The sequence below is a fragment of the Bombyx mandarina genome, chromosome 12, assembly GCF_030267445.1.
Source record: "Bombyx mandarina strain Sakado chromosome 12, ASM3026744v2".
Lineage (NCBI taxonomy): Eukaryota > Metazoa > Arthropoda > Insecta > Lepidoptera > Bombycidae > Bombyx > Bombyx mandarina.
Genome location: NC_143219.1, coordinates 9,495,694 through 9,522,911, shown reverse-complemented (window position 1 = coordinate 9,522,911; position 27,218 = coordinate 9,495,694). Strand labels below are relative to the sequence as shown.

The window sequence follows — 27,218 nt, the reverse complement described above, 5'->3', positions numbered from 1 at the left end:
TATGGGATTTTAAAAACTGTGTTCTTAGTGGGTTATTTGGGAGATTGAAATAGTTTGAAGTTACCGTTTAATTCGAAATATAAGCGGATTTTTTTGTTGGTATAAGGGTCAAATCACAATAATAACTGATTCAACAAAAATTAAAGTGTTAACGATTTAGGTATGGATAGATTAATATCTTCGTTAATAGTCGCATAATTTGAGAATGTCTGGACCGATTTGTTTGTGATCTTCCGTAATAGTTCATGAAAATATATTAGACCCGATGGATGGCACTGCGTTTAGATTTCAAGCTTATTTATTTGTTTTCATGGTAGGATCTCCGGCGGGCGCGCTAGGATTGAAATATTTATTTTATATTGGTTGTGTAATCTTGTAAATAAACAAGTGATTGATGTCAATTACTAAAAAAGGAATTTTCATTAGACTTTATACACAATCTACCGGACAAATATAAAATATAAAATTCATTTTTATGTAATCATCTTTTTTTTCCGTCACTACATTGAAACAACAAAATTTTAAAATTAAAGTGTTAATTTAATAAACTTCAGTGAATATTTAGAAATCAAACGTGGAATGGTTCCGGGGAATTTAATAAACTGTCTGTGAGTTACTTTCGCTTGAGTTAACAATTTTCTATATTAAATCGGCGGAACGTGGGAGAGGTTGCTATGATACCTCAGAGGAGTTAATAAGTCATAAACTGAGAGTTAGAGAGGAACGGTGAATAGGTATGGCTGTGTGACGAAATGAAAGGGGAGTTTCCCCCAGGTAATGGCGGTGCTGTGCAATCGTTTGGAAAAAGGTGCTTTTGAAGCCCGTGAGGTGTCATCAAGCAATGATTTTTGACAATATAGTTATCAGTTAGAAATTTGTGCGAACATTGCATTAAGTTATTGCGTATTTTAAGTTCCTTACAACCTAGATAAAAAATTCCAGTCTAATAATACACATACATACATATTTACACTATTAAACATCAAACAAAAATTATTTGTATTTGGTCAGTATTCAGTAATACTGATTTGTTGATTCTAATTAAAGTATTGGTATACTGAATTTGAGTATTTGTAAGCTTTCAAATATTCTGTGCTGACTTAGTTTACCAGTTCTTGTTAGTGTTGAAGATATTCGGAATCGCTCGTAAAGTAGTATTATAAAGAATTTTCTTAATTTGGTTTTGGTGACTTTATAATTTTTTCATAGATTGACTCTTTTTAAAGTGACAGAATGACAGAATACGTTTTTTGTCGGTAAAGTACACAGTATGTTTTATTATAAGTCAAAGCTGATATTTAAATGAACGATGGGCAAAGTACACAAGAACAAGACCAATATTAAAACAAATTTTACTCATCATTAATTTAAGTACATGTTGTATTTGATTGTAAACGTCTCCTGAAAGCGGTTATCTAAAAAATAATATACAAAAAAAAGTATTAATCCAAAAAAGTATTATTGTAGATCATCAATTTATTTCTAAAGTGTTACGACATTAAATTTCGTTTGTAGGCGTAATTTTTGAATGCTGTAGCTGTCATTTGAATGTTCCAGAACCGTAAAAATGCAAACGGAAAAACCCTTTTGGTTGTGTTCTTGCTTACCTTGATATTTTGTTTTGGTGCGGGCTGTATGGGCCGGTTGCTGATGATAAAGAAAACTTGTGCTTTGTGCTGTTGTAATACGGTTCATTTGTATGTTTATAAATTTGATATTTTATTAATATGATAAACACGTCCGCTTGCGATGAAAAGTAAATAAGGAAGAGACTGACCTATGGCCATAGTTCGTTTTTTAAAGTTTAATTCATTTTTATTCACGCTTCAATTTGCTCTGTAAAGCGACGACTCTTCTGAAGCGATCTATTTCGTGTTTCGCACTAAAAGGTGCTTTAATAACGGCATTGTTTCGAGTGTCGTCTGCATACATACCGTGAAGTGAACGATAAAAGCCGATAAGAGCTGAGTGCGCTCTTTCGGCGAGTGGTCGATCGCCGTTAAGTGGATGTCGCGCTGCCTACTCGTTGCTAAACACTCGGGCTGTATCGAACTTAAAATCTTCCAATATAAGATTCTATATAAGAGACTAGCTTTTGCTCGCGACTTCGTCCGCGTGGAATAGTTCACAAATAATGCTTTATTTTAGAACAAACTTGGTTAGCATAAATAACGCTATATTGAGCCAACCTTAACATATAGAAATATGCTGTCGCGGACTTTTTTTTTAGATCTTTTAAAGGGGAACAATTCTGTCATACATTTAGCGAAACTTTAATCATTTCTGCAGCGCACGCAGCGGAATCTCTCAAAAGGGAAAAATGGGCTATCTAACACTGAAAGAATTTTTTAAATCGGACCAGTAGTTCCTGAGATTAGCGCGTTCAAACAAACAAACACTTCAGTTTTATAATATTAGTATAGATAACTCAGAAGAACTTCAAGAACCTACAGACATGCTAACATAGTATGGAGAGAAGCATGTTAAATGCTAAAAGAAAGGATAAAATAAAACTAAAAGATATCCGTATGAAAACAAAAATAGCGGATGTATCATACACAATTAAAAATTAAAGTTTTTCTTCTTTATTGCTTAGATGGATGGACCAGCTCACAGCCCACCTGGTATTAAGTGGTTACTGGAGCCCATAGACATGTACAATGTAAATGCGCCACCCACCTTGAGATATAAGTTATAAGGTCTCAGTATAGTTACAACGGCTACCCCAACCTTCACACCGGAACGCATTACTGCTTCACAGCAGAAATAGGCGGGGTGGTGGTACCTACTCGTGCGGACTCACAAGAGGTCCTACCACCAGTGAAAAGTGGAAATGGATAGGTCATTTAAGAAGAAGCAAAACAGAAAAAGGGACTAAATTAGTAACTGAGTGGTGGTATCCTCGAGAGGGGAAAAAGTTAAAAGGACGACAGTTCCAAAGGTGGGTAGACGACATAAAAGCCGTTTCAGGCTCTACGTGGAAGAGGAAATGCCACGACCGGGACTTCTGGCAGGATTTGGAAGAGGCCTATGTGAAAGCAAAACAATATTGGCCGATGTCAAATACTTAGAAAAATTGCATACAATTACATTTTTGGTACCTACGGGCTTTGGTAACGACTCGGCTTTTCCACTACCAATACAAAAAGCGTCGGTAATAAATTACGTTTTAACCGAATTGCGTCGTAATCGAAATATGATAGCTACCTTATAATCTTTAATGTGTGTTTGGTGAGTAGCCATCATACAATACAAGATAATTGACAGATACCTGAATCTCGTTTACAACATTTTCAAGATAAACTTGCATATATACAAGTTCCGAACAACAACATTCGGACCGTCGGTCGACCGAGCAAATATCACCCGCTCGGTGGAAGATCTTTCCTTTCGTCGTCTAAGCCCACAGTGGGAGTGCTTGAAAGATGAAAGAGACACGTGTTCCGATATATAAAGTAGAATAGTTGTAACGACAAAATCCAAACTTTCACTCATGTTTCAAGATTGTGGTATGGATACGATACTACTGAATTGAAGAATCTACAACAATAACCAATCACTCACACACACACATATACTCGTTTATCATAGCATGAGAACTATTCTAGAATGGGAGGCGAACGTTAAAAATCTTCAAACGCATTTGTTCGAAGTAACATGAGGCGTATGTCAAGATTCAAGTGCGTCGTGAACTTCTTCATACGTCTAAGCAATATAAATAAAATAAAAACCGAACATGAGCCACATACTATAGTAGTAGTGATGGTAAGAAAACATAGACAAATAAATGAAATTATTTTTGAATAAATTAAAAATTATAATAATTATAATTAACTATATAAATTTATGAAATAATTCACGGCTCGTCACTATCAAGCATGGTTCACAGAGATAGATTAGATTGTATTTGAGCCACAGCATGCTATCGTCGGCTTCCTTCCCGTACCGTGCGTCTACTGGAAGCTCCTTTCCTATAATTCGCCCAGTCTGACAAGGCGAATTGCTTTGACAGTCTTTTCGACAATATGTGATTTTTTTTTCTTATTGCCCTTGTAAGCCGACGAGCCTACGGCCCACCTGATGCTGAGTGGTTATCGTCGCCCATGGACTTCAGCAATGCCAGGGGCAGAGCCAAGCCGCTGCCTACCTTTGAGTACTCTCCACAAGCCTCGTTTTAAGAAGGACAAGTCATAGCGTTTGGGTAACACCGTGGAGGGGAGCTCATTCCAAAGCCGTATGGTACGTGGCAAAAAATATCTCTGGAAACGCACTGTGGACGAACGCAGTGGCTCCAGGTAGTATGGATGAACTCTACTCCGGTGGCGGGCGGTGCGATAGTAAAAACGAGATGATGGAATCATCTCAAATAATTCCTCTGAGCACTCCCTATGGAACATACGGTACAAAATGAAGAAAGAAGCGAAGTCCCTCCGCAGACCAGAGGTGAATGGTGAGGGGCTATTCGCGTTGTTATGTCAATGGCCATCTGAAACTACTTCATGCGTATATCGTACCAAATAGGCCGTGAGTTTATCTAGCTATTAAGAGTACACCATACTGAAGCATGAGACAGAAACCTCAATTGCTTTAATACCACAGTAATTTTAACTTAAAAAAACCTCTGCAAAACGCATCTTTGAAAGTACGTTGAAAACCTTAGAAATTTTCACTACATCTTCTATAGTTTTGTAATTAAATCCCAAACGAGTCAAATTTCAATGAAAAGGCTCAATAATGATTTTGATACTAGCATAGCTTTATTACTTTAAGCCCGCTCAGTTTTAATTTTATCTGATTTGCAGTAGATAATTTTTAAAGAACAATTATAAATCACCCTGATAGACGTTTATTCTGATTCAAACGCATTACTCAGCAAGCGTAGCAATATGAATCATGGCTGGACCGTGAGCGACGAAATCAATTGGATAAGCTTACTGGTTTTTATGTTTATTTATTCGCTAAGATGGACAGATGAGCTAAGATTAAGAGATAGTTGAGTTTTCACAGAAGTTCTTAAATGAATACCACTATTCATTTATAATAATTATAATAATTATAGCGATAGGCAGAGGCCTGGCTATCCTTTTGGCATTTCTGACGTAATTAAACTACGGCAACCTCTCACCATTAGGGTTGTCTTTTTACAAAAGCAATAAAAAGACTTTGAGATATACGAAAACCCTAATTGTACAGTATTACTGCTGTCTCATTCTTAAAACCAACTGTGTCACTGCTTTGCAGCAGAAATAGACAGTCAGTACAAACTTGTGCACTAATCCACATTACTACTATTACCTACCCACGAGGGCTTACAGTACGCTCTACCCCCAGTAATCTACCCTCAGATGCGAAGTTCTGAAAGGATCAAAACAATGTTTATATGCAAAATATTTTTTAGTCATTCCGATTTAATACAAATACTATCCAATAATTTGTTCCTCTTTCCCGTCGTATTGTAAATAATAAATCGCGGAGTTGAACATAAAGATATACTAATCACATGTAATGCTCCTATTTGCCACATCCTATTCTAGGGTGATCACAGACGTCGAAATCCGCCGGTTTGCGCTCGTTGGACCGGGGAAACTTCATTTGCGAGCTCCTCTGCCCGTGAAATGAAGTCGGCTCGATATTACCGTGATATTATATATCCATCAATATTGATATCAGGGTTTGAATTTAAAGCTTTTTTGATACTTTTGTCGAAAAAAATATGGATGAAGGTTTTATTTTTTAATCGTCAACGAAATTTGAAACACAATTAAAACTTATATAACTAAATGACTCAGTGGCGTAGAAGTTAGCGCCCTTGACTGTTGCACTGAGAGTCGTGGGTTCTATTCCTACATCGAGCAAACATTGTGCAAAGAAGGGGTCATCATCATTTTAGTTGTTTACTCTTGGCAGAACACTCGTGGTTATGTGGAATCCTTGTTTAGCTATTTTTCTTAGCCTTATATATTGTTATCTATATATTTAAACGCATAAAAGTATGTTTGTTTATCAGTCTCTGGTACCCACAACATAGGGAATCATAATTTATTTACTATTTGTTTGAAATAAGTCATTTTTTTTTTTTTTTGATTATCTATTTATAAAGCTCGGATGTTCATAGCTGTGAAGTAGTGGTGCGGATAAAAATATGAAAACAATATATATGTATGAATATAAAATTAATATTATGCTTTTCTCTTTCTTTTCTTGTTCTTCTCTTGTCTTGCATTGTTATTTTACTTTGATTTAATGATAATATTTTGAGTCTAGTCAGGGAAGTTTTAGTTATTGCATCGATCTGTGAACGACAGACTTACGGCCTTCCTTGTGTAAGTTAAAGGTAAGTTTAAAGGCTTAAAAATCATATTTAATGGTGAGGCTATAGAGCTAAATATGCATGTTGATCTTGAGACATTAGTTCAAACTCCCAACCGAATTTACTGGTGGTAGAGCGTCTTGTGAGTCCGCACGGGTAGGTACCACCACACTGCTCATTTCTGCCGTGAAGCAGTAATGCGTTTCGGTTTGAAGGGTGGGGCACCCGTAGTTAAAAGTGAGACCTTAGAACTCATGTCTCAAGGTGGATGGCGGCATTTACGTTGTAGATGAATGTAGAATAGGGGGAAATATCATTGCTGGTTCTGTTACTACGAGATTGGAATGTTCTCGAAAATATAATACTTAAAGTGTTTTCCTGTCATTTTTTGCTTTGAATTTCTTTCTTAGTTGTCTATGACGACAGTCCTGGGAAGGGATTTGATGGTACAGTTCTAGGTTACAGTGTGCTCAGTGTGAGTTTTTTAACGTTCTCGATAGCGTAAAAGTTAACTCAATTTGTATGCAGTTGGAACAGTGCCCCTAGCGGCAAACGTAGACGAAAGTTCCAACTCCATACAAATTTGAGTTAACTTTTACGCTATCGAGAACGTTAAACATCTCACACTAAGCACACAGTTTGCATAATCTAATTAAAAACCTTATTTATACCATTTTCATTTTAGTTACTCTCGGCTTAAAAGGCAGAGCAATATCTTCTAAGAAAATGCGTAAACAGCACTTGTTCGCGAATTAATCTCACTAGATGATGACCGGTTTTTTTTTTGATAACGCCATCTTGTTGTGTCTTTAAAGCGGTTAGTTGCCCTCAATTAAGAAAAATAGTATTATTATTCGCCAATAGACGTCGGGAAGAGTTGATTATTGAAAACACGAATAAAACAACATTTTCTGAAAATAAATCGTAGCTAGATCGATTTATCGCCCCCGAAATCCCCTGTATACTAAATTTTATGAAAATCGTTGGAGCCGTTTCCGAGATTCAGATTATATACATATATACAAGAATTGCTCGTTTAAAGGTATAAGATCATAAAGTAAAAAAATCATGTTGATTTTTTTTATAAATTTTCGTAGTCATTGCGTTTTTTGTATAATCAGAGCTTTCGTGCTACTCACATAGGCATGCTTTTTTAATCGCTGTTGTTAGCAGACGTGCACCCGTTCTACTTGATGGTAAGTAGTCAGTGTCGCTCATGGACATCAATAGGAGCACAGCCAAGCTGCTGTTTTTTGTTGAGGACGTTTGAAGAAAGATATATCATAGGCCCATCCTGGTTATTCCTGCTGTGTCGCAGGGCTGTGGCTTAAACAGTGGAGCATATCATTCAATATACTCGTAGTCTTGAATTTCATATGGTGGATAGCGGCATTTTTTTAGCGAGGTGGGCTGTAAGTTATTTCTCCCATCGTAAGAACATAAAAAAAATACAAGAGGAAATGTGAAGAAGTTTTTATACCAAAATCATAATTTGATTAAATTTCTTACAATAAATTTAAGCGTGATACAATGAATAGAGCTGGGTACTACCGAAAAAAATTTTTCGTTTGCACAAAGAAACAAATAAAAAAAACCTGAGGTCTGGCAGTTTGTTTGACTCCTGGTTTCATTTTCACGATAGCCTGATAAAATAATAAAACCGAGTATAAGCCGTAAAAATACTTTTTTAGTGAAAATAATAAAATTAAATAGTAGTTGTAATGAGAAAGATGTTCAAAGGTCTGTTCTAAAATAATTTGAATAAGGAATGCCTGTTTGAAAATGGAATGCGTTTGGCGCAATATTTTATTTGTTTGATCAATATTCATCGTAGCCGATGCCACGATTGCGGGACGTATCGTAGCGTTTCTCTTTGTGTTAGCTCCCTGCAAATTCATGCGGAAACATTGATGGGGTTTGTTCTAACGGTACATATTTTGGAAGCGTCTGAAAATTTTCTGAAAACTAAAAGCCACGCCCCCTTACAGGACGGTTTCTCATTGGCGAGGCTCTATCTACGTCTGAAAATGTAGTACCCAATGGGTGTAGAGGCTACGCGCAGTCGTAGCGTACCGAGTAGAGCGGCGCGGGGTGCTACACGATCGACAGACGCTACGCCGCTGCTGCTACGCCAGGGAACTGAAAAAATGTAAGTAATTATTTTATTCATAGAAATTTGATTGAAATTCACAATCACTGCATACCTAATTTAGCACTGAATACTATAGCTTATAAGCATGACTTATTTACATACTATTATATATGTATATAATGTAAAGTGATAGTTCAAGTTTGGTACATAGGACATATTACTACATCATTCCATTGTTGGAGCAGCATAATTAAACGTATATTTAAACAAAGGGTATTTTTTAAACAGCCTAATATCTGATTTAATGTAGAGGTATATTAGATTATATAACCTCATGGTTACATAACTTGCGATCGATAAAATGAAGATGAGAATTTTGTACAAAAACATTTTTCTTTATTAAATGTTTGTATAAGTTTTTTTTATTAGAGTATCTTAAGCAATGAATGGATCAAAGATTATAAAAGTTGGTGAAAAAACACAAAATCAGAACATTTTTTAAAGAACATGTAATTCCACATTGTGTCTTTAAAATTACTACGGGAATTTCGGTTGATGTGTTTTTTTTTTAATTCAACCGATTCTTTTTTAACACTTCTCTACTAGACTCTATTTTTTTTAAATTACCTTATCGCTAGAATAATAATATGATAATTAGCTAGAATACTAATATGATATAATATGAATAATTTTAAAGCCGATATAAACGGTTTACAGATTCACAATGTGTAAGTGTGTACAAATCCGTACATAGAAATTGCAGTAAACTAGATTCAAGCTAATAACTTTATTAGCGGGCAGCGGGTTGTGGACATCATTATCAACATCATGGACATGGTACAGGTACACCTGACGTTGATGATGTCCATGGTCCATGAGTGATCGTGACTTCTTACAATCAGATGGGCCGTATTCTTATCTACATATTATTATATTGGCATTAAAAATAAACACAAAAACGACGGAACTGACTATTGATTTCGTACCAAAAAAACATCATTTTTATCAAAACATAAAAGGTACATTTTTTTTTTAATCTTCGGCAGTCGTAAAATAAAGAAAATCTAAGACTAACTTAAACCTTGTGCTTTTGTTAAATCATATCCACCGTTGTTTTTTGAAAAGCGCTTTTACTATATTTAGCTGTCACAAAGCATCTCAAGCTTGTGTTGGAATGAGCCAATATTCTATTTGTTTCTGCTACGAAGCAATCGGTATTTTAGTTTATAGGGTAAAAGAATCGATCAATTGAAAATTTATTAAAATAGAAAAATTCTTTAGCATAAAGAAAAACAGAAGTCGTTTATTTTCTTTTTTTGCCCTTGTAGGCAGAGGGAGCAAATACCCCACCTCATGGTGGGTGGTTACCGTCGCCCATGGATGTTAGCAATGCCAGGGATAGAGCCAAGCCGCTGCCTACCGTTGAGCCGTACTGTAGGTACTGTTTAGGTAAGCATTCGTAGTGTTGGGTTCTTCCAAATGTGAATTATTAGTAAGTAATGGCAGGGCTTAGGAGCTAAATAAATTACCGTGATTGCTAGTGGCCAAGCTGTGTGACTGCCATTATCAGCATACATTAGCGACTTTTTTCCCTACCTATGCTGATGATAGCCTTGAGAGGCTATTTCAGCTTCTCCTGAAGTGTAGGTGAGCTCACGGGGCTCTAACTGGGAGTGTTGCTAACACTGGCCCTAGCAAAGCAGTGCTTTGCAGAATCTACCACCGGATCGGAAACGCGACCCACTGAGAAGATCCAGCGAGAAACTCAGTGGACTGTGTCTATGGGTTAATTCACTCGTCGAGCCCTTTGTCGCAAGCGACGGGTTCGACGAGGACGGTAGCCGGTGCTTGTGGTACCTAAAAGCACTGTTAATGGATCGTGAGGATCCGTAATGACGTGTTTAGGGTGACGTCGATTGTTTACCATTCGGTCTACAGGATCGGGTATGTAATATCCGGCGGCCACGACAAGACGGTTTTTATGTCGCACCACCTTTTCAAAGTGGCGTAATGATGCTGACTGTAGATACTTACTGACTGAGTCAAGCTCTAGGTCATCATGGAGATCCATGTTCCTTAGTAACCATGGTGCTCCGACAGCTATCCTGCAAAAACGGTATTTAATAACTTGAAGGGGTTTCAAGTTGGTGCGAGACACTAGCGACAGTGACTACTTACTGTTATGGATTATTTAATTGTTTGCCATGGAGTGAAATTATAAAAAAAACTGCGAAGTATCCTCCATTTCCAGTTTGAAGAAATTGTGTTGCCTTAACGCTATAACGTATATTTTAAACGAGGGGTATTGAGTTTTTCTCCATAGTCAGCAACTTGACTATGTCCCTAATATTTCCTAGTCCTTGGTCTGTCATAGATAGCATAAAAAAATCGACCTTTTTCCACTCAATGGCAACATTACATTGTGAATGGCGACCTAAAAAGACCTAACCTCGAATTCTATTTACACAGCCTCATTCGTAAACGTTACTTACATCACTGCAGACCATTTTTACTGATTTTGGCACGGACTCCTGTTTATCCTGGGCTCGATATTTGGGTTAATATGTTATTAATGGGAATTTGTAACTTCGGTAACATACTTAGCTGGATGTGGACTCAGCTTACATCAGTTCTGTGATGGCAGTCTTCGTGTACCATCAAATAGTATAGATTAAGACCAAGCAGTGTTCTTTAATAATTTTCACATCACAAATCACAAAAATAGATAACTTAATTAAATAAATACGTAGTAATTACAATAATTTTCAATTTAAGTATTAAACTTTAAATTCAGTTGTTGAAGAAACGGAATTGATTTGTGAATAGGCTTTCGTTGATGACGGTTGGTTGGTGATTTAAATTGTAAGCTTGTACAATATATTGTGTTCGATTTGTACTTGAAGGTTTCTTATGGAGGAAGAGTTTTTAATTTTTTTTTTTTTCATTACTTTTAAACAAAATTCATAATATATTGTGATACTTTCTTCGATTTTCACGACTAATAGAACGCAATTAAAAGTACTTTTATGGTTTAAACTTCCGTTTATGAATTCTTAAGTTTTGTAAATTTTACAGCGTAAAACATTTAAAATAAATTTGAGACGTGATATTTTGTTACAATTAAACACAATCTGAAAACTTAATAATGTAAGAAACCGTATATTTTACATGAAATAGTGAAATAAATTATTGTTTATAGATGTCGAACGGAGAATAGTTTGATGAGGAACATCGGGCCGCAGCAATGCAGGGGCTTCAGGCCGCGAAAGAGAAGGCTTCTGGCCTTTTTGCCAACAAACCCTTACTATTCAAGTAAGTCTGTTCAAATATAATATCACCATTGAAGTTTATAGTCTTTTTTTTCAGTCAAATAAACTGATAGTCCCTTGTGGGCCAAGTGTTAAGCGTGTTTTACAGTCGAGAGAGTTTGGGTCGCTGAATATAGAAGGAGACTTTAGGTGTCTTGGAGTATACTACTTTTACTGGTGGTAGGACCTCTTGTGAGTCCGCACGGGTAGGTACCACCGCCCTGCCTATTTCTACCGTGAAGCAGTAATGCGTTTCGGTTTGAAGGGTGGGGCAGCCGTTGTAACTATAATTGAGACCTTAGAACTTATATCTCAAGGTGGATGTCGCATTTACGTTGTAGATGTCTATGGGCTCCAGTAACCGCTTAACACCAGGTGGGCTGTGAGCTCATCCACCCATTTAAGCAATAAAAATAAAAGAGGTAACAAAGGTTCCTTTGTTGTATCTAACTGTTACTATTATAACAGTATTAATTGCTTCTACCTGTATCTAACTATACGTTTAGCACATTGTATTTTTAGTGATATGTTCTTGATATAAAAGTTTGGTATAGCGATTTGTCACGTCTTTCTGCAAACGAATTTCTTCAAAAGACGATTGGCATGATTGAATAACTAAAGTTTCTTGTCTATTATGAATATCATTTTATAAACGTCAATCCAAACTATACAAAAGAACGTCTCAACTATAAAATTTTTCATGTGTATTAAAATTAAGTAATGCAGGGCCCTGAAACTGCGACACTTTAAGACAAATATTTTGTTTGTATGAAACCTAGCGACATCTTGTAGCAGATGCCCCTAAATTTATAAATTGTTACAGTTAAGGCATTTAATTATTGTACAACTAAACACAGAAAATGAAAAATTTATAAATCATACCAGTCACTATTTGTTATAGACAAATTGATTAAATTTTATCAATTTGTGGTTTCTGAAAATTTACGAAACCCTTCATTATAAATAAAATATAGGATTAGTAATATATTACTGCCATCTGGCCGACGCCCGTAAACATTTTTGTTGAGTGCTTGAGTTGCTTATCTATAACTAATTTATGTGTATTATCTATGAAGAAATGTGGCTATGCTAAGGATTAAGTCACGAAGACAGATCTTTTTTTAAAGTTAATACGGAGGCAGATAAGATATGTTTATAAACGATTTTCGTATTGAAGGAATAACTTTGATTAAAAATATATCAGAAAAAAAATGCGAATTCTCTAGTGGTGGATTGTGTTATGATTATAAATTGCTGGTTGAATAATGTTTTTATTTGCAATATCATGAGTGTATACGTATTAATTATTTAATATTGGTAACAGCAAACTTCCTAACCTTATTTCATCTTCATGTTCAGAAAACCAATAATAGATGGCGTTACTAGTCAGTAGAGCAAAATTAAATCGCACAAAATAGCTCAAAATTGTTAGGGGTTTTCTTTTTTGTCTTCACATTAAAATTGCAGAGGTTTTTCCTTTTTAGCTATGAAGTTTTAAAAGTGTTCAGTATAGTGAATAATGGTAAATTTTCCAAGATAATTTTTGCGAACGTTTTACTGATAATGCAATATTAAATAGTCACTATAGGGAGAATAAACTATCTTAAGAATGGGCAAACAAAAGTGAAAACAAACAGAAAAATAGTTTAACGTGGAAACGTTGCAAACCGAAGCAATTTAGTTGGAAGCCAAGAGCCGATCGTCGATAATATTGACAGGCGGATAATACGTGGTGCAATAGAAATAAAATATAAGGGCGGTGATTTTACGGACTTCTTTCTAACGAGCGAATTGTAGGGTCGTACTTTACTAGTTTTTATTAAACAATTATGTAATTTTAGATTATTAATTAGATTAAATAAAATAAAGTTTCCATCTCAAACAATTATGTAATTTTAGATGATTAATTAGATTAAATAAAATAAGGTTTCCATCTCTAGAATTATCAACAAATATTGTTCGCCAACATTGAACAGAGCTAAGTAATTAGAAAATATCGACGCTTGAAAGACAAACGTGACTAAGCGACAATAGCTGCTTTGTACATAAATGATAGGCAATAACCATATTCGATGCGCAAAAAAATATATATTTCTAGGTCTATTAAAATCATTTCAATCCTACAGCTAGATTCGTTAAAATATATTTTTTTTCAGGTATTTCAACTTTAAATTAGTCTACTGTAAAGTACACGCATTGTCGTTTAGTTACGTTTGCCTTTCAAGCGTAGATATAGTCACCGTTCTCGTCGAGCTCGTCGAAGATTTTGATGTGCAACCTAACTTATTGATAGACAACCCAGTGAATTTCTCGCCAGATCTTCTCAATGGGTCGCGATTCCGAACTGTCGGTAGATTCAGCAAAGCACTTCTCTAGCGAGATCAGTTTTTGAGCGTTCTCACAAGTGCCCCGTGAGCTCGCCTACCTAACCGGTGAAGCTGGAATAGCCCTTTAGGGCAGCCGGAAATTAGAAAGGGACAAAAGAAAATATATACTTAAAAAACACAAAGGACATATTTTACTATTTTGAAGTGGATGCGCGTCCGTATTTAAAATTCATTTCTGAAATATACCGGTTACGCCAGAAACAAGGCAAGCCTTACAGAAAACTCAATTTTATAAAAAATAATCACTGAATTATATGGTATTACATAATGTATGCATGTTACCATTTTAGAGAAAAAGCTGTATTTAGTATTAAAAAGTTAAATTAGAAAATTGTATTCAATTTTCCTTTGATTTAATATTTCTAGATCCAAGTAACTTTAACTGAAAACTGGTTTAATTCTTGACTTTACACGAAATCAATTTAGTCACTTGCCACTTTATTCTTCATTGAAAATTGTCGAAAATTTTTTAGTAGTCTTAAATTATTGTTTTAAAAATTCTGTTTGAGGAACCAAAGAGCTATCTAAGTAGACAAGGCTTACTATTTTTAAAGTTAAAATTGCAATTAACGTATCAAATATTTTGATGAGGCATTTCAGTTCAAATAAGAAGATAATAAGCCCAACAATACTCCATATATTCCACATAAATCGCCCGTTTTGAGCGCTTAATGCGATTACCGGTTGGTTGGCAACCCTGCACAGTTGGCTGCTCAACGCTGATAACAAACAGACATCATCCGGATTTGTGTCGTCGGGCGAAACGACTTCACGAACGTATTCGCGGATATAGATACTTTGATTTATAGGGATGAGATTTTTCGGTTCTGGTATATTTTGTTATTAGATAATGTACATCATTAGTAAGGTTGTCATAAAAATTCATAAAACTTGAGCAAGAGGATGATTTTCGATTCGAGGATTAAATCGTAAAACTCATGAGAACTTAAGATAAATTTTAAATGACTATTATTATTAATATATACTATATTTTAGTGAAAGAAACGTAACGAACTAATAGTAACGAACCTTTTTAATCTTAAAGGAAATGAAACAAGAATCACTTGAACCCTGTCTAAGTGCAAATTGTCTTTTATTTGGTCTTTTATTAAATTTAAATAATTTAAAATAATCTTTTATTTGGAACAAACATAAAATTGAGCAGACGTAAACATATTTTCGATATTCTAGTATATAATATTTTCTTGTACTAAACTGTAATGCAGATTGAGATGTCTATTAATTTTAAGCTCATAAATTGCGTAGCACTGTGAAGGGGTAGCCGGTTCATTATTTAGTCCGTTTAAATCGCTAAGTCCTTAAAAGACATTAGCAGGCTTTGTACCGTTATCGCAATACACAAAAGAGATTTGAAACAGGCTGGCAAGAGGGGAAGAGTCCGTCATTTAGCTCTCAAAATGTTAGCTTTATGGAGATTAATTGATAGAATTATTAATGCACTTCGTTGTGTGGGAGATTCGAAAAAACCAATGTATTTTATTTTCAATAGCCAGTTCTAACTTCATCTGTTTAAGCATTTTCGAGTTATCCGGACATAACAAAACCGATCGACATTGTCTCGTCCATTAAATAAATGTGTTTATAACTATTTTTACGGTTTATTCTTGTATTTTTTATAGTCGTTATATTTTTTCAACGTCTTGAATACTTATTGACATTTGAATATTGTGCTATCGTCTATTTTTCTATAAAAAATATCTTTTGACTTTGCTTCTGACAGTTTTAGTAGACTCCAAAACTAAAAAAAGATACTAAATTAGTTTGTTTATTTTATGAAATGATGCGTTTTCCAATTTTTACTCGACAGCTTTACGAATTTCTTCCTTTAAGGTTTTTTTTTTTTTTTTTTTTTTTTTTTTATGATTGAAGGATTACTGGTGGCCCGGAGGCCTTTCCAGTTTCACCAGGACAGGTGGGCGAGCAAAGGCTCAGCCAGGAGGGGTGGGATTTGCTAACAGCTACCCGAGCGCCTCCGAAGGAGACCTAACAGCTCAAGAGCAGCTGCTTCGCGAATGAATCTACTACCGGATCGGAATCGCGACCCGCTGAGAAGATCCGGCGAGAAACTCAGCGAGCTGATTCATGGGTTAGGTTGCACGGCGAACTCTTTGTCGAGTTCGACGAGTACGGTTACCGAGGTCCCTAAGCCTGCTCCTAGAGCTGAAGGCGTCTAGTGCAAAGGTTATTGGATCTGAGGGATCCGTAAGGACGTGTCTAGGGCGTCGACGGTGACTGGCTCCTACATGATCAGGATTCGGGGAGTAGTCAGCGGCGGCTACGATAAGGCGATTATCATGACGCATAGCCTTATCGAAGTACCGTTCCGACGCTGACTTCATGTATTTCTGGATAGATTCGAGGCCCAGGTCGTCGTGTAGGTCAACGTTCCTCACGAACCACGGAGCTCCGACGGCTAACCTGCAAAAGCGGGATTGTAGAGATTGAAGGGTGTCTATGTGTGTGCGGGCCGCGTGAGCGAACACCACACTCGCGTAAGTCATGACGGGCCTTATGCAAGTTTTGTAAAGTGTCACCTTGTTCCGAAGGGACATTTTACTCCGCTTACAGATCATGGGGTAGAGTCTACCGAGAATAAACGCGGCACGGTCACGGACTGATTTTATATGCGGGCGGAATGTCATCGATGCATCCAGGGTAACGCCCAGGTACTTGACCTTCCTGGCCCAGGGTATGGATTGATTAAAGAGAGTAATCGGGGGTGTGAGATTCCTCCTCCTAATACGGGAGGAAATCCGTGTGGAGCTTCCCCTCTGAAATAGCACCGCAGTACTTTTCGCTGGGTTGATGTCTATGCGCCATTTTCGGAACCACTGTCCTAGGACTAGGGCTGCGCTCTGAAGCTTCTTCGCGATTAGGGACTTGTTTCTACTGGAATAGTAAACAGTCGTGTCGTCGGCGAATAAAGCTAAATGGGTCGGCGGCGACCGGGGAATATCGTTAACGAATAAGCTAAATAGGAGGGGTGAGAGGACAGAGCCTTGCGGGACTCCAGCTGTGAGAGGTCGTGGGGAGGAGCGGGTTCCCTCGACTCGATATCGAAAAGAGCGGTTCGACAAGAAGTCCCGTATGATGAGCACGAGACTATCCGGCACGCCCATGTTGAATAGTTTGAAAATCAAACCGTTGTGCCAGACTTTGTCGAACGCTTTTGCGACGTCGAAGAAGAGAGCTCCCGTGTATAACGGTTTTGGTCGATTAAGCCCCACAAGAATGTGCTCCGTGAGGCGGTGCACCTGTTGAACGCATGAGTGATTTGTACGGAATCCGAATTGTTCATCGATGAGATTCCTTTAAGGTATCGAAGGATACGACATACAGCGCGCTGTTCAAATCGCGTAGACAGGTGCAAGATTTTTTAACGAAATACATTTTTGTCACATTCACGAATAGCTTCCACGATGAAGAAACAATAATAATAATAATAATCTGAACTTCAAAAATTAGAAGTTTTTTTATTTTTTTATTGCTTAGATGAGTGAACGAGCTCACAGCCCACCTGGTGTTAAGTGGTTACTGGAGCCCATAGACATCTACAACGTAAATGCGCCACCCACCTTGAGATATAAGTTCTAAGGTCTCAATTATAGTTACAACGGCAGTTACATTATTCTTGGTTGTAGGCCGATTGTTATAACCAAACCGGCAGGTACCACCACACTGTCTATTTCTAGCACGAAGCTGTAATGAGTTCCGATATAAAGGGTAAGACAGTCTCGAACTACCTAATTGAGATTAAAATTTCCTGTGTCAAGGTCAAGTTGTGACCTATGTTTTCCAGAAACCACATACCATAGAGCCGTGACCTTCGTCTATATATTGAAAAAAATGTATCAAAAGTTTTATAAAAATAACCAGAAGCTCTAAAAAAAAAAACAATATTAGTGATTGTTTTTGCACACTGTACTCTCTACTTATTATTAAGAGACGCGGCATCCAAATACGTATACGGCACTCACGCTAATTGTTTCCGCCATTTGAATATTGCTGGCGACAATTACTGGATTGGTCCAGCACCGGAGGCAGCGGACCCCTAAATTAATTGCTCCCTGCTCACTTTGTTTTACGGCAAAAGTGATATTAAAACGGTGTTGAATTTCGCCCGACGATTTGTCTTAATGATTTTCGCGGATGTTTTTAGTCAAGGAGACTTTTTTGAGAATTAAATATGTGCTCTACGACATGATCAGTTAAAAGCAATGTTTCCTTTCTCGTTAATGATTTAATCGATAAATTAGGGGGGAGAGAGAGAGAGAGAGTATTCTTTATTGTACACCAAAAAACAAATAAACAGTGCGATACATTAAATACAAAAAAGTACAATTGGCGGTCTTATCGCTAAGAGCGATCTCTTCCAGACAAACATCAGGTGGACAAGAATCATTTGGAAACGAACTTAGTCAATAAATTCAAATTTAGTCTATTATCAAATTGATCTTAAAGAAGAAAATCTTAAGTTAACTATTCGGTTTTGATTAATAACACTAATAGTGACAATTCTCAATGGATATCTAAAGCGTTCTAATAATACAAATCTACACAAAACAAAAGGAATATATCCGCTACAATTTGTACGTTAAGTGGACGTCGAGTATCGCTAAATAGCAATCGGGGCCAATTTGCAGCCCACCGTGATTGCCTCTTTCCAGGCAGGAGCTCGTTACAGACTATCGACACGCAGCGTGAGAGTTATTAATACTTTTTTTATTAGAGATAAAGCGTTTGAGGAGCTTGTAACTTGTTCACATTTGTGACCGTTACAATTTTTATTTATTTTTAACGCAAACAATACACATTACAAAGCTAAACAAAAGGTACACATAAAAAACAAGGAGTAAAAGATCTGGCTTGTAACAAAAGCCATGTGCACACGACTAATCAAAGTAAATGTTCTTAGTAGACAATGTTCTTAACTGCTATAGGGTAAAAAATATAATAACAAAATCTAACCTAACTTAAAATTTTATGTAAGTAATTCTACTTACTTTCACCCCTTCGCTCTTGAAAATTTTACTTTGTAGAGAGCTTCTAGAAATTTTTCTTCGGTGCTCTCGGTAACTATGATAAAAGTCTACTTTAAGCTACGTTTAAAATACTCGAAGATGTTCTAAGTATTAACTAAATAGTGCTTTAGCTAAACTAATAACATAACTGATATAAGTATTGAGTTTGCTTGACTTTGATTGCATTAAAATTACATTATGGGATGGATTGCTTATACTCTAATTATTTTTTCTATCTTGAATCTCAAATAAAAACTAAAGTTTACAAATCTTCATTGGTTATTAACGAAAACCAAGACACGTTGGTAAATGAATGAAATGAATGAAGACCTTCAAAGTCATAATAATGGTGTATCTGTAATACTCATCTTTGATGTATCGGGCTAACAAAGCGGGTGTTACTTTACGCAAGTAAATTAGTTGTCAAAACGTTATCCTCAGGGCTTTCGGGTAAAATTTTAATGAGCGTGTGGTCTTTGTCGTCCCGTTTTGAGTTAGAATACACCCAATTAAATACAATTATGGTATTGAAATGTTTAAAGTTACTATATTAAATTACGTTCAGAAAATAATACATGCATTGGATATTTATTTGAATTGGATCATTTTAATTATTAGCCTGTTTAATTATTAGTTTCGTTCGCCTGTGTAAGAATTTTTTATTTAGCTTAGTTATTATAAGGTCATACGGGCAGGTATCAATCACCATGTTACCTTTTTCTTCCGCAAAGCAGTCATGACGAGTTCCACTTAAGTGTATGTTGTCTTAGTGTTTTCTTCTGTTTGATCCTACTCCTAGTACTATCGTAACAAAATATAATCAAAATAGTCAAAGTTGAAGATCTAGTTTCGTACTGTATTAATTATTCATAATGTTTCCGCAACACAATTATAAAGTTTCTAGTGTAAAAATTACAATATTATTTCTTCTCCGAGTAGGCCTTTAGAGGCATATTAATAATTTGATAGCTTTACTACCACTCGGGAATGTAAATTCAGAGCACTGACCAAATATCTCTTCTATAGTATTCTGTGTGTGTGTATTTTAAAGCACGTAGTTTCGTCATTCACAATATATATTTAGAAGTAATTAGATTAATTTACTATGTTTACCTATACTTTTCTGCCAAAAAGCATTCATATATAACGTTTCATTACACGTATGATTCCCTCGATATGATAAATATATTTGGATTGCTCTGTAGTTGTCGTAAGTGTCGTAATCTCGCGAGATCGATAGATCTGGTGTCGCCGCGATGTCTGTCCGGCGGGACGGCGAGGCGCCTCCGCCGTCGGCGCCAAGGGGACGCACATCCGCAAATAAATCCTATAAACCAACCGCTTCCATAAATTCTATTTTTATTATCACAGTCAGCAGTTATGAATTAATGAATTAGTATGTGTTAAAAGCATTTTAACTGTTCTTTACAGTGTAACAGTTTTCGATTTTTTATGGCTGGATCGTCTGATATCATCGTTGACTTAATTTAGGTTTATTATACTGCAAGGGATTACGTATAAAAATCATATTATGGTTTATACGTTTTTTTTTAAAGTTGCTGGAGGAAATTGTAATATTGAAATCTTATATTACTTAATTTTCTTGATATTTTATACATATTTTTATAGATTTTGGAAATGATTTCGGTTTATCGTTTTTATGAAGTAATATATTTTTGTAGAGTAAAGCGTTACTAAAATTATGAATTAATATCATTAGATATCTTAATAGCGGAACCCCGTTCCTTTAAAACAGACGTCTTTAAGTCTCGTTTTGAGAATTTTTAGATTTTTTATTGAATAATAATTCTCATGTTTTAGTTAAATGTTTAGTGTAAAATTAAGCTACTATAGAAGTAAACAAATAGAAATTGAAACTTGCTTCAGTATGTCAAGAATTTACATATATAGATTAAAATTAGTGCTCTTTGTACCATAAGTTCACAATTGTTTAAAATGTCATGATAATCACCTTAAATAGGTAGTCAGTATTCGTCTAATTTTATTTAGGGGATGAATTTGAAAACATTAAGCTGAGAGCGTTCCCTAACGAAGTCAGGGGCACAACAATTGACATGCATTAACCGTATTTCCGGTGACGTTTGGCTCACAACCTTGTTACGGACCGGAAATTCTATTTATTGACTTCTGAACGTTTACTTGTTACGAGAAAAGAATGAAACAGTCAATACTTTTCAAAAAATACATTCACCATTTCTTAGATGCTTTAAATCTGTTTTTTTTAATTTCTCTCTTTAAGCTTTTTGATTAAAATCCGTATTAATTAAGACCTAATTAAGGCTACGTATATGCGAGCATTTGTGATTGAAACTATGTATTAATTACTACTCCTAATTATATAAGTATACCATTATCTTTATACAACGGCAGAGTATGTTTATTTATTAGGTTCACACAACTGGATACGAACTCGCACAAAACACATTAACATTCTACTTAACTATAATAGAAAAAACGAGTACAATATTGAATACACCCTTCTGGATGTGAATACAACTTGAATAAGATCGGTTGCATTAAAAGTCATCACAAACTGGCTTTCCTTTATTAAATAATAAAACAAAAATAACAATATAAATATAAAACAAAGAAAACTAGAAACATAGTACAAAGCACAGATAACAAACAAAAAAATAGTTCAACAAAAACAAAAAGTCGAAATTATCTAAATAAAATAAAGCTTTATTTTACACCAATACAAAATCAACACAAAAAGTCTTATCGTTAAGAGCGATCTCCGCAGGCAACCATCAGGTGGACAATAATCATCTCTATATCGAAATAAATGAACCGTAGTGGTTTTTTTTAAATATCAGTAATAAAATAATAGTATTACTATTTTACACATAAAAATACATAAACATCACTTTTTAGATAAATAAACGATATATATATAAATAAAAAGATTCTGATAATAGCTTTTCAGAAACATTAATTTAAACAGGATCAGAATTGAATAAAATATATATTCTATGTCTTCATTTTAATAGTATCACAGGCTTGCTTACTTACTTACCAGCCGTTATCCTAACTTTAAAAAACTTTAAACTTTATTACGCTTGGTGTAGTTTAAAATTCACAAATCTTCTAGAATATTTCGCATTCCTCACTCGCAGGTTCGGGCGATGCATTGTACGAGCAAATATTCTGAATTTTTAGATAAAATTCCTTTCAGAGTAACACAGCACACAAGCTTACAAGCACTCGAGACGTGACGGAAGCGTCGCGGAGTGCCGTCATGATCCGTCCACAGATCAATAGTCTCGCGCGTAGATAAATGTTTGCACACGTCGAACATTAGCGGTAGCAATGGTGCCTGCAAAACCGCGAATGGCACTCTAACCTAAACATTTAAGTATCTAATAAATTCATCAACATTTTTGTTACCTTGTCTGGCCATTTGTGCGCACCCATCTCACTGTGATTGTGATTACAGTAAAAACTGTAATGACATACAATTACTATTATACTAATTATAACTATACTGAGACCTTAGTACTTATATCTCAAGGTGGGTGGCGGCATTAACGTTGTAGATTTCTATGGGCTCCGGTAACCACTTAACACGAGGTGGGCCGTGGAGCTCGTCTACACACCAAAGAACTAAAAAAAATTGTACAATTTTATTTAAAAAATAGATATAACATGCGTACAACAGACTAGATAATTTCTTTTGGAATATTAAATAAATACTTTGTTCTTAGCTGTCGTGAAACTTACGAATGGTCCAAAAATAAATCTGAAAATACTACAAAACAAGTTACGTAAGCTTTCATGTAAGCTTTCATGATTCAATCTATTTTCTTACACATCAGGGTATGTAGGCGCCCTGTGAGAAAGTTGAGTAGGCGCCCCGACGTCTGCCTACTACATCTCCCTGGCGCCAGACATTCAATTCATTCAACGGTATCTTTGTTTTTCTTGTAAAGTGTAAAGGGCATAAGGCGTAAAGAAATATATTTTCCTTATTCCTATTCTGAATTTCTCATTGGATTTTAAAACAATAGACAACTTTGTAAACCAAAACTGATAGAGGTTGTGTCTTTATTTAAATTAAGGTCTCGTTCGCATCCTTGTACATTATATTTGTAGCTGTTTATAATCCGTCGCCGTCGTCAAATTGTTTTAAATCTTTATTATAAAACAGTACAATTTATAACAATAGAATGGGGGTAGCTAAAGATCATTAAAGTATAAACCATCAAGTTTTGAAAGTACGTGTTCTGTATCTGTCAGTTTGTTCGCCCACCTCTCCGAAACTACTGAATAGATTTTCATATAGTTGTCACTAGTAGAACAGGCGCTAGAATTTCATAGATTGCTCATTGAGATCGGAGCTTGCAAAAAATTTATACGTTCATATTGGTAGATTTGGTGGTTGCATAGCAAATATTATTATAAGTATGACGGACTGTTTGCTTGCGTTGTCACACCCAAACAGCTTAGTCAAATTTGACATAATATTTCGAATCTTAGGAAAGAATATAGTTTACTTTTATTCCAGTGAAAATCACGAATTGTCGTCCATGCGTAAATAGTGTAGTCAACGCAGGCGAAGTTGAAGGTTGAAACCCAATGAATAAATATATTAGTACATTTATGAACATGCTAAATGAACTCTGTTGATACTGAATTTCACTGGTGGTAGGACCTCTTGTGAGTCCGCACGGGTAGGTACCACCAACCCGCCTATTTCTGCCGTAAAGTAGTAATGCCTTTCGGTTTAGAGGGTGGGGCAGCCGTTGTAACTATACTGAGACCTTAGAACTTATATCTCAAGGTGGTTGGCGCATTTACGTTGTAGATGTCTATGGGCTCCAGTGGGTTGTGAGCTCGTCCACCCATCTAAGCAATAAAAAACAAAAAACAAAAAAAGAATATGGTTGAATGAAAACCATTTTGTTCTGTCAAAAATAATTAATCCAATGGAAGACCTAGCAAGTTCATTTGAATAGATAGGTAAAGCTACAGTGCGAGCGTGTAATTTAAGTCAGTCCTTTGAAGTGAGATTAATGTCGGCAATGTTGCCGCCCTCAGCACGCCGTCCACACAGCAAATTAAATCCCTGTCCTTCGAATCCTCATTATAACATTTTAGCTGCTTTAATGAGAAGAGCACAGGCTTTGAGCAAAGACGTATTTTGTAACTTTTTAATTAGTATCGGTGTATTTGAATTAAATGCAAATCTACGAAATAAACCTTTAGAAATTGTGATCATATTATTAATATTTTTATGACACCAATTAGTTTGTTTCTTTATTCGATTCTTTTATAAATTCTTAAAACTTAATTAATAGAAAAAACGCACAAAACTAATCTTCGTTGGTCAAAATTAATATTGTTTCTAGTGACAGAACGTAGTATGATTCCGCACTGGTGGATCATCATCAACATCATCCTGCTTGTCTTTGCTGAAAAGCAACTTTTCTTTCTTTAATCTGTCTCAGGATGATTGGTAGCATCTAAGTTATGTTGTGAGTTGCTCTTCCCATCTACATCAATAAGTTAGTAAAAACATTTTTGGACTGGAAAAGTGCTAAAGAAGGTGTTGAAAAAATGGTTTGAAATATAATTGATTAACGTTTTAATTACTCTCAAATTTATTGTAACAACAGAGAAGATACAATTCTATACTGAATAAAAATACTAATAATTAAGGAGTATTCGCTATTAGATCCTTCTTTAAACTTTAAAATACATAAAAGTCACAGTTGAAAATATCTTTCGGTTCTCACTATCAAGCCGCATTTGTTTTGTCAACTGTACGGTTCCCTGTACGTATGTTCGCAACAAAGGGTTGCAGTCTGATTGCTTAATGGACAGTGAAGGCTCAGATAGGCGACGTGATAAATCACCGCCGTGATTACCGAGCCATTATCTAAAATACAATCTCGGGGGTAGACAAGCGAACTTGTTGACGTACTCGTAATTGACGGAGACGCAGAACTCTAAAGTTGCTCGAAAGAAATTACGCTAATGAATGTCATTCAAAAAATTTGGATAGACCAAAAATAATAATTTTAATACAAACTCATTTTAGGTGACTAACTATATCTATTCAGTGTATTTAGTCTTTGAAAATTATAAAGGTTTTGTGGATTTTTTACTTTGATTTAAGTACGAAGCCATATATTGCATATCGATAGGTACATACGACAACGCACCCTTCGGAATCGATCAACAGCAAACAAATAAGCGTATTCATGGTACGATCGAGTCTATTTCATGCAAGCCTCTCAACTGGTTGCCTCAAAGAGAAGCCCGTCAGTTGCGCCAGCCTTTGTAAGGCAAAGTTACAAAGACGACATTCCCCGACCACGCGGGCATTTCGAGCTCAATCAGGATCGATCTATACGTGTCACTGTATCATGATTCGTTTTAAAATATCCTTTATATTGGCGTAGAAACATATTCACAAATAATTCAACTTATTTTTATAGACTAGCTTTTATAATTTATTTTATTTTAAATAAATTCAAACTGTTCTAGTCTATTTTTGCCATCCGATTTACAAAGTGGAACGACCGTTATAGAATTGAAATTCCGATCTTATGTCTTAAGGTGAGTGACGGTTATCCTGTTATGATGCCTTTTGGCTAACGGCTTAAAAAATATGGTACTTTACGGTATGTACAAGGAAACTATTTCTAGGGGCGTATATGGGTAGTGGAGTTACAGGATATATAATCTTTATTTGGGTTGAACCCATTATTAATCGCAGCTCACCCCATAGTATGTCCACCCATATTGAGGCAAGAGGATGAGGTTTCAATTTCAAGATTTGACTTTTGACTGTCACTTTAATTCTAATCTATCTCTTTTATAGGACTGCGATAAATAATGTGTCAAGGTTTTTTCTTTAAATTTTTATTGCAACCCCATAAAATAAATTTAGTATATTGTCGTTCTCTACTGAACATTTATATCGCAGGCCTATTGAAATGTTGACTCCGTATTTAAATGGATTCCCATTTGTACTCGCGAAACATGAAAATAGCGTGGCTTTTGTACAGCAAGGGGTTCCTCCAGTGACATTTTACGAACATCATAGGGTTCGACACAGACTTAATAATGGTTCTAAAACGTAGCTACGCTTTTAAACTATTAACACAAAAAATAATTTAAGGAAACCGGGTTATAATTACGCGATTAATAGTTTTCAGTGTTTCATTATGATTACGTGTGCTACTGCGTACTTCAAACATCGTACCTACAAACCTTAATACGTTTCACGTATGTTATTACCACGGCAATATTTAGTTGTTTTTTTTCAAAGGAAACACCAACGTATCCACGTCTTTTGTAAACTTGATCTGCTCGCACGACAGGAATTCACTTCTGAGCGATCCCTCGGTCTACATGTAGTTCTAAAGTATATTGCGTATCCTCATACATATACATGGATGACGTTATTGTTGTTTTCAAAGCCGATGGGTAACGCAGCGTTTTTACTGAAAGGGGTCTCACCGCGATTATGCTCCGAATCTAACAGATTTGTAAATACGCTACGCACTCTCTAAAACCGGCGCTCAGATTTAGGGAGTGCTTAGGAAGCATGAAAATGTAAATGCGTGTGTATTGTGTTTTACAGTGAAGACTCATATAAACGGTTTGTCTTTCGGGGGAAGTTTTAAGACATTTAGCAAGAATTACTTTGAAAGTAAAAAGTATTTTTATTGCTAGAAAGCCATTTAATGAGATCAAGACTAACTTTATGTTAATAAAAAAGTTTTATTTTAGATTGATAATACAGTGAAAAGAAAAATGATGGTAGAAATAAACAAATCGAATTTCAAAAAGTAGGGTATTCTGTATTTAAAAACATACATATATTTCATATGCTGCGGTGTCAAAGAATTCACAGATTTAAGCTTTGACATTGATAGAAAGATTTTTGAAATTAATTCATTACAATTTTAATATTTCGATGAATTAATAATATAATAAATATCCGCAAAAGTTGAAAATTTCCTGAGTTGATGTTAAAGGCGATTTTGTTTATTATTTCTTTATTAAGCTTATTGCGTTGCGAGGCACTAAGCTAACTCTAGACCATGG

At 35.6% G+C, this 27,218-nt stretch overlaps 1 protein-coding gene across 1 annotated transcript in view; it reads left to right on the top strand.

The window, feature by feature from the left end:
* The first annotated feature begins 8,318 nt into the window (after nt 1-8,318).
* The window catches only part of VGlut (Vesicular glutamate transporter), a 50,047-nt gene continuing 31,147 nt past the window's right edge, over nt 8,319-27,218 (top strand). The window contains exons 1-2 of the mRNA XM_028176696.2: nt 8,319-8,459; nt 11,602-11,714. Coding sequence (XP_028032497.2) covers nt 11,647-11,714 — 68 coding nt within the window. The 5' untranslated portion in view covers nt 8,319-8,459; nt 11,602-11,646. The remainder of the gene's footprint in view (nt 8,460-11,601; nt 11,715-27,218) is intronic.